Source organism: Sylvia atricapilla, chromosome 13 (genome assembly GCF_009819655.1).
Source record: "Sylvia atricapilla isolate bSylAtr1 chromosome 13, bSylAtr1.pri, whole genome shotgun sequence".
NCBI classification, from domain to species: Eukaryota; Metazoa; Chordata; class Aves; order Passeriformes; family Sylviidae; genus Sylvia; species Sylvia atricapilla.
The window spans coordinates 6,356,035-6,368,521 of NC_089152.1; the positions used below are offsets into that span (position 1 = coordinate 6,356,035).

The 12,487-nt window shown below is 46.3% G+C and overlaps 1 protein-coding gene across 1 annotated transcript in view; it reads right to left on the reverse strand.

The window, feature by feature from the left end:
- SLCO3A1 (solute carrier organic anion transporter family member 3A1) overlaps positions 1 to 12,487 on the reverse strand; it is a 129,272-nt gene that overhangs the window by 104,264 nt on the left and 12,521 nt on the right. Inside the window, exon 2 of the mRNA XM_066328287.1 lies at positions 1,577 to 2,042. Within this exon, the coding sequence (XP_066184384.1) occupies positions 1,577 to 2,042 (466 nt within the window). The remainder of the gene's footprint in view (positions 1 to 1,576; positions 2,043 to 12,487) is intronic.

Consider the following 12,487-nt stretch of genomic DNA (forward strand, 5'->3'; position numbering starts at 1 on the left):
CTCATGCACCCTCCTCCAGCCTGTTCTCAAGACATGAAGCATTGCTTAAAAAATGCCCACGGAACAGACTGAAAGAAGTTGCTGCTCCTCTATATAGTTATTTATAATAGATAATCTTAGAATCACTCTTAATTCCAGCTCATCATTTATGGTGTTGGCACAGTTGTTCCAGTGAATTCAGTCTCATTATTCACCTTTGGGTCGTACATTATCTTGTATTTTATACATCATCCTTCTTTCACCAGTGGATCCCTCACAAACACTTACAGAACCAAGTGAAGATGAATAATGACCCAAGGACAAAGCTCAATGCTGAAATACTATGATTTTATGGCCAGCCCCAGAAAAGCAGGGACATGTTTTGAATACACAGACGAAGCTCTAACTGAAGCAGCAATACATCCATGAATGCCACGCTGTGTAGTGACTTTCCACCAGGCTTCTGCACTATGCCAAGACATTAAACAACACTCAGGAAGTCAGCAGGACTGCTCAGCTTTGCTGTCAATGGCCATACTCAGCTTGGAAACTTGATAAAATGTGTTTGGGAAAAAAACCCCATACCCAAACAGGAATAGGATCACCCATTCAGTTGAAAGTCACACCAAGGTGGGGGTGATGGGACAGGTGCACACTTTTGGGTACCAAGATTATACTAAAAAGTGCAGAAGGGTCTCATTAATGGCAGCATGCACTCCACTGATTTATTCCATTGGAGCAACTTACCTAGTGACAAGCTCTGCAGAAAGAGGAATGGGTTTTTTCAATACATTTTTTCAAAGAAAACTTCACCAACAACACCCTCTTTAAATCTGCTTGCTGGGAGAGGAAACTACCGCTGAAACCCATAAGCACTTTACCCCAATAACTGAGATGTTTCACTGGGGAATCAAAGGCAAATTTCACAGCACGATCATCTGAAAGAATTTTGCAATATGATCACCAGAACCATGAGTTCCACTTCAAGCTCACTGTATCTCAAAATAGACCCCAGCAGCTTCCACATCCCATTCCGTTACAGAGATCACATTATCGAGGGTCTGCCACAGCATCCTGGGGCACAGCACTCACTCTGTAACTGGCACTTCCTTGCTAAACTGTGACAGTGGTAGTGACAACAAGTGTGTCCTCTCAGTCTCAGACTGCAGTGATCACTCACACACATGCTTTGGAACAGGAAGAGAAAGACGGTATCATGTAGTGGAAAAAAAAAAAAAAAAAAAACAACCCCAAAAAACATCAACACACACACCACTTGAAAATTCTTCAGCTAAAACTGAGCCATAAACCACCAGCGTAAGAATTTAAAGCAATCTGGGCAAACACAGAAGAAGGAATGAGCATCTGCCCAATCATCATGGCTGTCAACCTTTACCACTGCTACAACATAAGCAAACACCACCGTGTTTCCCTGCTGCTTGATGCAGAGACCCATGCCAAGTTACCTTCACAAGCACAGCAACACATGGAGAAGAGGCCTTGAGGCATCCCTTCCACTGGCATCAAACAGGGAACAAGAGCCAGATGCCAGCCCACAAGGGAAGCCTCCCGCGAGGAGAAGTTCAGAGAGCCTTACCTATGTACAGGGAGGAATCTTTCCTCCTCACGTGGTCATCGATGTAGGAAACTCCCAGGGGCTGGACAGGGGTAGCACCAATGCCCAGGAGGACCTGTGCCCCGATGAGCAGCAAGTACATCATGTTGGTGGCAGTCCTATTCCTGCAGATAAGGTCCGGGTCTGGTCTCTCATCGCTGGTGGACCCGTTGACAGCACACACATCCCTCCCTTCAGCTCCCCAGCGGATTTCTCCCGACTCGTACTCGTACTGGTGGGTCAGGAATTCAGGCAAGGCAGAAAGGAGGGCACCCAAGGCCATGACTATCCCTCCACATCCTATCAAGCGTGGCCGGTGTCCTCGGGCCCCGAAGTAGCTGACAAAGAGGATGAGGGCCAGGTTGCCAATCTCGAAGCTGCTGGCAATGACGCCCACGTCAGCGCTCTGGAGGTTGAATCGCCGCTCCAAGGTGGTTAAAACACTCACCTGCAACAGAGAAATCCAGAGAAAATTACATTCCGTGCCTCCCGTTCTCCCCATCTGTACTGCTAAAGTGCAAATTTCCTTAACTTTTCCTTGGAGCTGAAACCATACCCATCAAGGACATCCAAATGACAGTACAGTAGCTGACCTCCAAGCATGACCTGACTGTCCAAATACAGCCACACCAGCAGGTCCTAATACCAAGTGACATTTCACAGCCTGCCACCTGTCCAAGCACATGTCACTTCCGAATTCCTGTGCCCATCAGTGTGTATTTTGGACGCCTGCAGACACCCATGAGTCCATGAATCGTTAGCCTGGCTTTGGGCTCCCTTTCTGTTTGAAGGCACAACCTTCACAGTGCACTGTCCCACAGAACTAAGGCACAAACCACACTGAGCTTCACATCCTACCAAGCACCCAGCCTTTCCCCTGGAATGAACTGCAGTTAGGGAGCAGCAGAAAACCCTTCAGATTGTTTGCCTGCACACCAGCACAAGGCCATCGAGCCACTGAGAGACAGCGATGTACAAACAGGCAGTTTAGCTGCCACTGAATGCTTTTACTCGAGTATATAAATAAAATGCTGATCAAAGGGTTTAAACTGTTTGTGGATTAGCTAATGACTGAGATCTTCACAGAGTATTTTTGAGAAGACAGGCCAATTACGGTTTACATAGAAGATTTAAATCCACCATGAAGAAGGGATGATTTAACAAATTGTGGGTATTTAACACTAAGAAGAGAGAAGCACGTGAATAGTCTTCAAATATTTAACACTGCTGCAAAAAGGAATGACCTATTCTTTGAAGTCAAAACGGACAGGACAAGAAGTGACAAGTTTTAACTGCAGCAGAGATGACTCAGGTTCGATACAAGGTGGGGAGAAACCAGATTTTTCTCATAGGGATTGTGAGGCACTGAAATATACTGCCTGGAAAGGGTGCAGAGGTCTTCAACAGAGCACAGATCAGCATATGTCAGAAAAGACACAGGTATGACTGATCTTGCCGTGGGGCAGGAAGATGAACAAGATCATCCTCTGAGAGCTCTTCCAATCTTGATTACATGGTGCAGTGAAACACAATGTGGATTTTCTGCAACAGTCACAGCACTGATCAGAGCATGAAGGATGAACCATTAAGTACCTCACTTGCTGTCAACCCCACTCAAGGGAGAAAACAGGGTATTCTCATGTCTATGGCAGTGTCCTTCTTTGACAGTAAAAAAGCAACAAAAGAAATCTTGAACATGTCACAGAAATGCCAAAAACTTTTACCTTGAATAAAAAACAATCTGTTTTTTCAGACTGCAAAAGATGAAGGTATTTAAGGTTGTCCTAAAAGAGGCAGGTTTCTCTATTCCAAAAAAAATGTGATAAAGACCTCAGAGCAGAAGGTAGCCCCTGGATAGAATAAAAATAGCTTCCCACTGGAGGCACTGAAAATCTTTGCTGATAAACCTCACGAAGCAGAAGCCAGCCTGACCGACTTTAAAGTATTCTGACAGCAGTTCTTCTCCAGCGGCAGTTTGCCTCTGCTGGGGTACACCAGGGCACAGTTGGACAAAGACAGCCCCACTGGCAACAAAACGGAAAATGGAAACAACCCACTTCTGCTGCTTTGCATAAGCAAAAGCTCCCAAACCTGACTGTGATAAGCATCCAACTCAAATCTCCAAAACTGGACTCAGTTCATATTTTCTGAAAATCCAGCCTTCTCATACAGGCAGCTATCATTTTATACTACCACCAGTGTAATCCTCCCCAGCTAAAAAGCTAGGGAAGGCAAGGAGAAAGAAACCTAAAAATCAAATCCTATGAACAAAGGCAGTGCAGGAACAGTAATTCCTCCCATGCCAAAGCCAGGTGTGTGTGCCAGAGACAGAGGAGCCTGCCTGCAACGCCAGGTGCAGGTCCCAGTTGGGATGGAAGAGCTCCATGACTCACGAGGGACAACGGTGTCCTCTGAGCGAGGGCACAGCACAGCCTGTCCCTGCTCCAGCAGCCTGGAGCAGTGCTGAAGCTCACGTTCCACAGGGACACTGCTGCTCCCAGCCCTTTGTGGGAGCTGAGCAGGCAAGCACAGACATTGCTAGAAAACATGATGCTGGTGTTTTCAACAGCAAGGCACGTCACGGTCTGCGTCCCTACAGACAACACCCCACAGCCACAGGCAGATCCACCAGGCACCCATGGGAGAGAGAACCATGGATTGGATTGGAAAGGACCTTAAAGGTCATCCATAGTTCCAAACCTTCCACCACAGATAAGGATTTATCATCGATGGTTTTATTGCAAGGTGTGGTCTAACGGGGGTGGTGTTGGGGTCCCGTGAACACCAATTTTAACACACTGGGGAATCTCTCCAAGATCAATATATAGCTCTAAGCATGCAAAATGATGTCTGTGGTGCTCATTTCTGAGCTGTACCTAGATGGGAAACTCATGATTACTCATTACAGCTGTGTAAACTGAGGTAGAGAGCCAACTATTAATGAGGCAAGTACAGTCAACAAAATTTATTTCTGATGGAATAATTTAAGCTGGAAGATTGAAAGCCAACAGAAGTGATTTCCCAAGGCCAACTGGTATTAACTAGCTTTGGAAGTCTCCCACATTTCGACCTGGCTGCCAAATTTTAGGCTTTTACCATACATATATACAAGTGGCTAGAAAGCAGGATGCTGTTTAGACACGTGTGGGTGGCAGATCTCAAAAGGGTCAAATTTTGGACAGTTGGATTTCAGATACAAAACACCGCACCATTTCCAGCTGCAATTCACAGTAACAGAGACAGTAAATTGGTGACAAACCACGGAACTAAAACCAGAGTCCAAATTCTCACTCCACTCTTATTCCAGTGGGACTTCAGCCATTTTTTTCCTTTTTACAAAAGCTAACCCACTCACAGAAGGGAAAAAGAGTCTCACCACCCCCTAATGCTTTCTTGCTTTACTTTGGGGAAAAGACTGAAACAAAAGCAGGAGGAGGACAACAACATAGGGCAAATTCCAACTCTCTTGATAAAAGCTGGCAGTTCTCCTTATTCCTCTGGCCAGACCACACTGCATTTCCCAGTTTGCTCCTTCTGGCAGTAGCACTGCTACCCAGTGCTACCAGCTCTGCCTTTGCAAAGTGGGTTATGAGGAGCAGAGGGTATGGTGAAAGAACAAATCCATCATACCAGCCTTGAGCATCCAGAAGAAAATAGCATCCAAGTACAAAATGCTGAGACCAGCATCAGCAGAGCCTGGCAAAACTGACAGTCACAGTGAGGGGAAAAAACATCTCTAAATAAAAATAGTGCTGGGAAATAAACTGTCAACATGCAGATTCTTAGCCAGAGAACAATGGGAATACAACTGCATTTTATCCAGGGGGGCTGCAGCCCAGCCAGCACAGCCCAAACTCTTACTATGACATTGGCTGTGACCTTACAAACACCAACTACAAAATCAGCATCAGCATATCAGAGATGTTACCTGCATTTATGCAAAATAAAACCCTGCCCGTGGCTAAAATCATTCCCCCACCCTTCAAACTCCACTTCTATGGGACTTGTGCATATAAGCAGTAAACTTGCAGTTTCTATGTGGCATGTTCCCAGTGCCCTTGTAACTGTGGGATTAAAACACTGTATTGCTCATATTTCCTTCCTCACAATCCTGTTCCCCAGCGGATGAACCAGCACCAGTCCCAGACATTCTTTATCCAGAGTTACATAAAATGTTTTAAAAGACACCACAGGTCCCTGTAAAATACTGATGTCACGTGAAAAGACTGTGAGGACTATAAGAAGTCCCTGTGCTGATGCCAGGCTGATCACTCCAGAGCACAGCCCACGTGGATGCTGTTTAAGGGCAGGGAGGTGGGCCACGGGATGCTGCAGCAGCACAGCAGCTTCAGATGGACAACCTCCTGCTGAAATACAGGAGGGAAACACCAGGAGCCCACAGCTGTGAAGCTGCTACTTTCTGACTCCTGTCAACTTAACACAGCTGCTTAGTCAGGGATGGAAAGATTCGACTAAGAGGGTATTTAGTTAAAAAAAGCTTCTGACCCAAGATCAAAACGTTTACCAGGAAGCAAAGACAGCACCCAGTAAAACTCAAGCAGACAAGATAGAGAAGATCATGCAGTCTCACCCCAAGAAGTCACTGGTGTGAAACCACCCACAGGACCAGGCACAAGGACAGAGGCAGGCCAGCCTCTAACCATGGCACATGCAGCACCCAGGAAAATGGGAACAGCACTGACACTACAGCTTCCTATGGCCACGTGCCTGCCTGCCACCCTTATGTGCTCACATCTGTCCCTCAGCAGGTCACTGGGGCTCTGACCAGCCAGTATTTTAACTGCAGCACTGCACTCAGCCTTCTGTCATGCCACCTTTGCTGCCTTCTTCCACAACTCCCATTTCACCTACTCCAGACATCTCCCCCTCAGTTTTTGGCAGCAGCTCCACTCAGATGTAGCTCTTACACAGATCAGCTGGGTGGCTCTTGTTTCTCCACAAGCTCATGCTCCTCCAGACTGGGTCTACACCAGATCAACCAACAGGACCACTGGAAATTACACCTGTTTGGGCACCTGCACACCTTGCTCATGCAGAAAGCAGGCTGGGCATCTAGAAAAGACCATGTAACCCAGCCTCTTGGCTTTCTGTGAACACACTGCAACATAGAATAACTAGGAGTGATTAAAACTTGTAGCATGCTTGCCATGTCCCCTTCTCTCACTGAGCCAAGGCAGGCTGCACACACATATTTGGATCAGATGACTGACATCAAACAGGCCTGGGCTAAAGGGGCCTCCTAACACCACCCCAAAACACTCTTCAGTGATTGAAAAAGGAAAATATGTCACATAACACACACAGTAATAAATGACCCACATCAAAAAAAAAGAAGAAATCAATCACCACCTTAAAATTTTCCAGCCAAAGTAATTTGTATTGCAACTTCTGTAACTAAATCCACGGAAGCATATCCCATGCCATTGTGGACTTATTTCAATAATACATGTTCACATTCATCATTCCTGTCTGTCCCAGATCTACAGACCTTGGCCTTTCTGAACCAAGGTAAATTTGTTTTCTCTATAGGCTGTTTATTTTATATTAGTGCTCAGCAAAAATACAATCCACAGACCTGCTTCACCCTATTGCCCCACTTTATCACTAAGAAATGAACTGAAGGCTGGGAGCACCATTATGGAGTCAGAGACACAGTACACTAGAAATGAATATCATATTGTTCGTATCTCCAATGATCAAGTCATATTCACCCACAGAGTGTACAGTTAAGTTCATTGTATTAATAATACTGGGTTATATATAGAAAACACATTGACTTTATGCCTGAAGGGCCCTTTCAAAAGGCTTCTTTTTAATGTAAAATACATTTTCTCAGTTATGTGGTAAGAGATTGGACTTGAAGAGACATGTCTGCAGTGCTACAGGGTGTAAAATAATTGCCTGGCAACTATGTTCCCAAAGGAAAACAAACGCAAACCATCTCCCACAGTCTCCAATACAGAGCTGGGAAACACAAGGTGCCTTGAAGAGCCAAAGGGACCATGCCAGAAGTGCCACTCCTTCCAGGTGCCTCCACCCACTTCTTCAGGTGTCACCTCGTCCTCTCTTGCAGCAGCTGTGCAGGATGGGGCAAATGTGATCCCATTGCTGGGAGACTCTAAACAGCCCTCCTCCTGTCAGGCTGGTCCCCAGGGGCTCAGTCACCCTCCTGCCCACAGCCACCAGGCTCAGGCTTCAAGCCTAAGGGAACGATGCTGATCCTCTGCTCTGACATCCTCCTGCTCCACAATTCCAGCACTGAGATAGATCTCTTGTGGTTGAGCCAAACTTTTAAAAAGGCAGCCACCTCCTTGGCATTTTTCCCACTCCTTCCCCATTGGATGGCTAGGAAGAGAGCAACCTTAATTCCCTCTGCCCAAACCCAGGCAACAGCTCTTCTTGCTGCTCTCACCCCACTGAAGTAGGGAGGGCATCAGGACCTCCTGTCTCAGGCTGCTGATCACTTGTTTGAACACCTCTCCTGGTCCAGTGAAGTCACTCAAAACTTGAAATACATTTTCACTGCAGATGCCAACACCTGTGCTGGCTTTGGGCACACAGACACAAGGGAAAGCAGAAAAAGGTGATGATATGAACACACCCACGCCGGCTCTGCTCACGGTCTGGAAATCATCTCTGCACAGAAATTTGTGTTCACATGACAGGGATAATGGATGTCACAGCTGAACCCCTGCTGAAAGTAGGGTGTTATTAGCTTGGCTCTTGCTGCATGTGCCTGTGCTGTTTCTAGGCCAGCACTTGAAAAATCTGCAAGTTACTGTACTGGTGCCATGAGGAGTTTGCAGGTTGGATCTGTGCCTTACTGGTGTGAAAAAATCATTTTATATTCTACTGACCAGCTCTGAGGTTACTGACACAGTCCAAATCAAGCATACATTCAAGGTCAGGATTTTCAGAGCCTGAGAAGAGAGGGTATTGCACCATGCAGCAAGAGAAACAGCACATCACACTCCTAGCTGAGGCAAGGCACACATTTTTGGCAACTTTCATCTCTCTGGCATCAAACAGAAAACTATCTTGCAATCTCTTGTAGCCCATTGTGCATCTCCTCACCACATTTCAGCAGCCACAGCATCCTGTGCCACTGGCCCTTGGCCAACACACAAGACACAAAACAAGTGTACCTGGGCGCCTTCTGCAGGGTTTCACAGCTGTGCCACAAACACAGCGAAGCTCCAGGCAGCTGCACGCTGCAAACAGAGCAAAGAGTACTCAGCACCCACAGAAGATATCCTGTTTGGTCAGAAGCTGATACATCAGCGCAAAGCCACAGTTTGTTTCGAAATAGCTTAAACCAGAAAAAAGCCACGTGCTTCTGAAAGGTAAACGTGCATTTTTCACTACTCTGGTGACCACATACGCTGCATGAAAACCTAACCTCTAACCCATGCACTCACTGCAGCAAACAGCAATGCAGGCAGGGCTGTCAATACCTTCCTTTTGCTTCCTACAGATCCTGCATGGGACACAGAGGGCTGACCCCCTTTCCCAGCTCCCTCGAGGAAGGGAAGGCGCAGTGCCCCACTTACAGTGAAGTGAACAAAAAGATCACTGGGGTGTTATTTGCAGCTACCCCCTCACGTTCATCATGGAAAGTCAGCCTGAGTCATCAACAGCTCAAAGCAGACCCAGGTACAGAGCCAGGCCACACAGAACTGCCTTAGCAGAACTTGAAGGGGTTTTTCTGTTGCTCTGAAACAGATGCATGCCGCTGCCAAAATCTAGTTTTTTAACCTTTTAAAGGCCCAACCTACAGTGATATTGTAATCACAACCAGAGACTTGTGTCCACACGAGCTTTCTGTCTCCAAGTCTGCTGTTCAATACTGACCTCACCGTGTGAAAGCAGGTGGTATTTTAGTCCCAGACAATGTATCTACATAAAAACACCCAGTGCCAGAATCCATTTTTAGCACAAACTTTCCTTGAGTAGCACACTTACAACCAACCAAGCCAGCAGATATTTGAATCCGTACTTATTTTTAAATGTTATGTCATTTTCGCTGGCGGCCAAATAACACATCATAAACATGCAAAGAAGCACAAACCTCAACCCTGTAGCTGCATTTCTGCATGCTTTAAAAACTGTAGGACAGAACAGCGCTGCCGGCACATTTCAGACCTGGAGGATGAAGAATTCCTTGTGGAATAAGTGCACAGCAGCAGGGGCTGGTGAGCAGGGGCAGCCAATTTTTCTGTCAAAATAAACAGCCAGGAGAAAGCTGCTGGAACATCTCTGACACATTCAGAGACACTTTTTTTTTCCTTCCGTGGCCAGCAAGTAGGTGTACAAAGCCAGATGAAGAGGAATTCAAAGTGTGTCATTTAAATGTAGGATCCTACAGCACTCCTGGCCACATAAAGAACTGGCAGTAAAATTCATACATGAGTCTGAAACTCTGCGAACTGGGCACCATCATGCTCAGTTCCAGCTGAGACGAGGAGATTAAATTCATGTCACTGGAAGACTCTTACCAGGAAAAAACCTTTCCTATATACTATCACATGGACTATGTACTACCACTGGAAAGGCACAATTCCAAGCTGTCACACTGCAGCACCCTCCCTTCTCCACCTCCACAACTGAATGCAGGTTTGCTTGTTCAGCTAATAAAACACTTCCCAACACTTCCCAACACAACTTCCACGCCTGCAGAGAAGGTTTTCTACTATAAACAGGGCACCCGTCACGCAGAAACCGTAACGCAAGCCTGACAAGGAAACCTGTCCCGTGAAGGGCTTCATGTTATCTTAATTTATAACAAAGAACTGAACTCGGGGCTGCACCCGAGTTATGCCACAGTGCAGATGAAGAAGCAAGGCCTGTGGAGATGGTTGCTGAAGCATTCTCAGCTGCCAGGCATGAACCAGGGCAGAAGTGACAGAGGCAGGACACTCTGAGGCAGCATTAATAAAAGCTTTGAAGGAAGCTGAGTTTGGTTTTCATGGTTGGAAGGTAACAGTGATTATATAAAGGCTATACACTGGGAGAGGAGCTTTTCCAACAAGTCCTACTACTTTTCTCCTCTTCTGCTCTGGCTCTGCTGATATCTCTCCTGCTCTGCTCCCTATCCAGCAGAAAGGATGCCTGGCTGCAGCAAATAGGAACTCGGCTTAGGGAGAAGTCTGAGGCTTTTCTCATCAACCAATGCATCAAACGCTTTAATTTAGTAAGCCTTGGGACACAGGAAGCCATTTAAAACGGAAACAACAAAATGGCCACATTGTACTGCCATTCCACAGCACTTCGTAACAACTCATAAAAGAAACACTGAATTACTGCAAACTTCTGCACGTGGACTTGTGGTCTCTCTGGTACCCAACCAGCAACACCCCAAGCCTGCCCCATTGCCACATGTGCTGCTCTCTTCTCCCCACTCACACCCCGCAGCCCACACAAGCACTGTCCGTGTCATCCTGCTTATTTGCTAAGTAACACCCTCCCACAAAGCTGTTCACAAACCCCTCATTTCTGCTTTCACCGTGTCTCTGTGCAGTGCCAAGGGTACAAACACGGGCCATGTGCTGGCTGCTGCCAAACTTCCCACTAAAGGGAGAGGCAGGCTGGGAGGTGAGCAAGGAGGGCCATGGGGTAAGTCATGGTGTGAAGGTGAGCTTGAATCTATTTCCTGTAGAATTGCCAGACCCTGAAAAACTTTACTGAGCACACAGGAGGAAAACAGAAGTTCCCACCTCTTCTATTTACCTATCAGAGTCTGACATGAGCAAAGGCATAATAGGAGAGGGGTTCCCACAGAGGATCTCTGCCACAAGGGACATACCAAATTCTGGGAGGAATCCACCCTTCAGGCACCAGAGAGTGGGAATGGTTTTGCACTCAGTATTCAAGACAAAGCTAGAGAATCCACTAATGGTTACTGCAGCCAGCATGAATGCTCTCTCTTCTCTCCTTGAGCTTTCCCAATCTACATTCTGACAACCTCCACAGCCATTACAAATCCCATGTTTTCATCTCCTTCCAGTTCTTCACTCATCCTTTGCAGACAGCTTCTACATGAAGTTAATTCTCTTTATACTCAGCTTCTCCCTGGTTCCTGCCTCCCTGAGGTACTAATTACAATACAGTTTATTACCCAGGCACATAACATTTAGACTCTAATTTTGCCCTGCTTTAAAAGAAGCTAGACACTACTGAGACAGTCCACTGCAGTCAGTAACAGGGAAGGATATTTTTCAAAAGCACTTTAGTGGCTATGGAACAAGACTCCCATTTTCAAAGAGACACTTGGAGTAAGTCACTTCTGTCAATGACAGGATGGCTCAGAAAACATCCTTGAAAATAACACCCTTGGGCTCTTTTAAAATCCATCACTTACCAAAGAGTGAGTAAAGCAGCCCCAAGTAGTCTTTTCCAGTGAAGCCTAAAACAGCAAAAGGCTCAATGTTTCAGCCCTGACATTTCAGGCAGGTGTGAAAGAAACAGGCGTACCATTCAGCAACAACGCTGCATCATCACAGGTAGGACAGCACAAAATTACCACCTCAATAATTAATTTAGTTCAGCCTATTATGATAACTGCTAGAGACCTGGTTCAGGGCCCAAGCCTGGGGATCACTTTCACCCCAGTTACCATCACTGGAGCAGCTCAGTAGCCTACACCACAAGATGACCATGGAACCTGACAATAACACAGCTAGCACATTTGCTGATTGAAAGAGAAAGCCCAAAGAAGGCCTGGAGATGTCCATGACAAAGCCAGGAAATGAGCCCTAGTCTGCACCTTCCCCACAAAATACAAATAGCAGTTGTTCCTCAGCCAACAAGCATCAGCCCATAGGCTAAGCTGTCCTCTTCCAAGTCTGCCCCATGACACACTGTCCAAATGCAAAT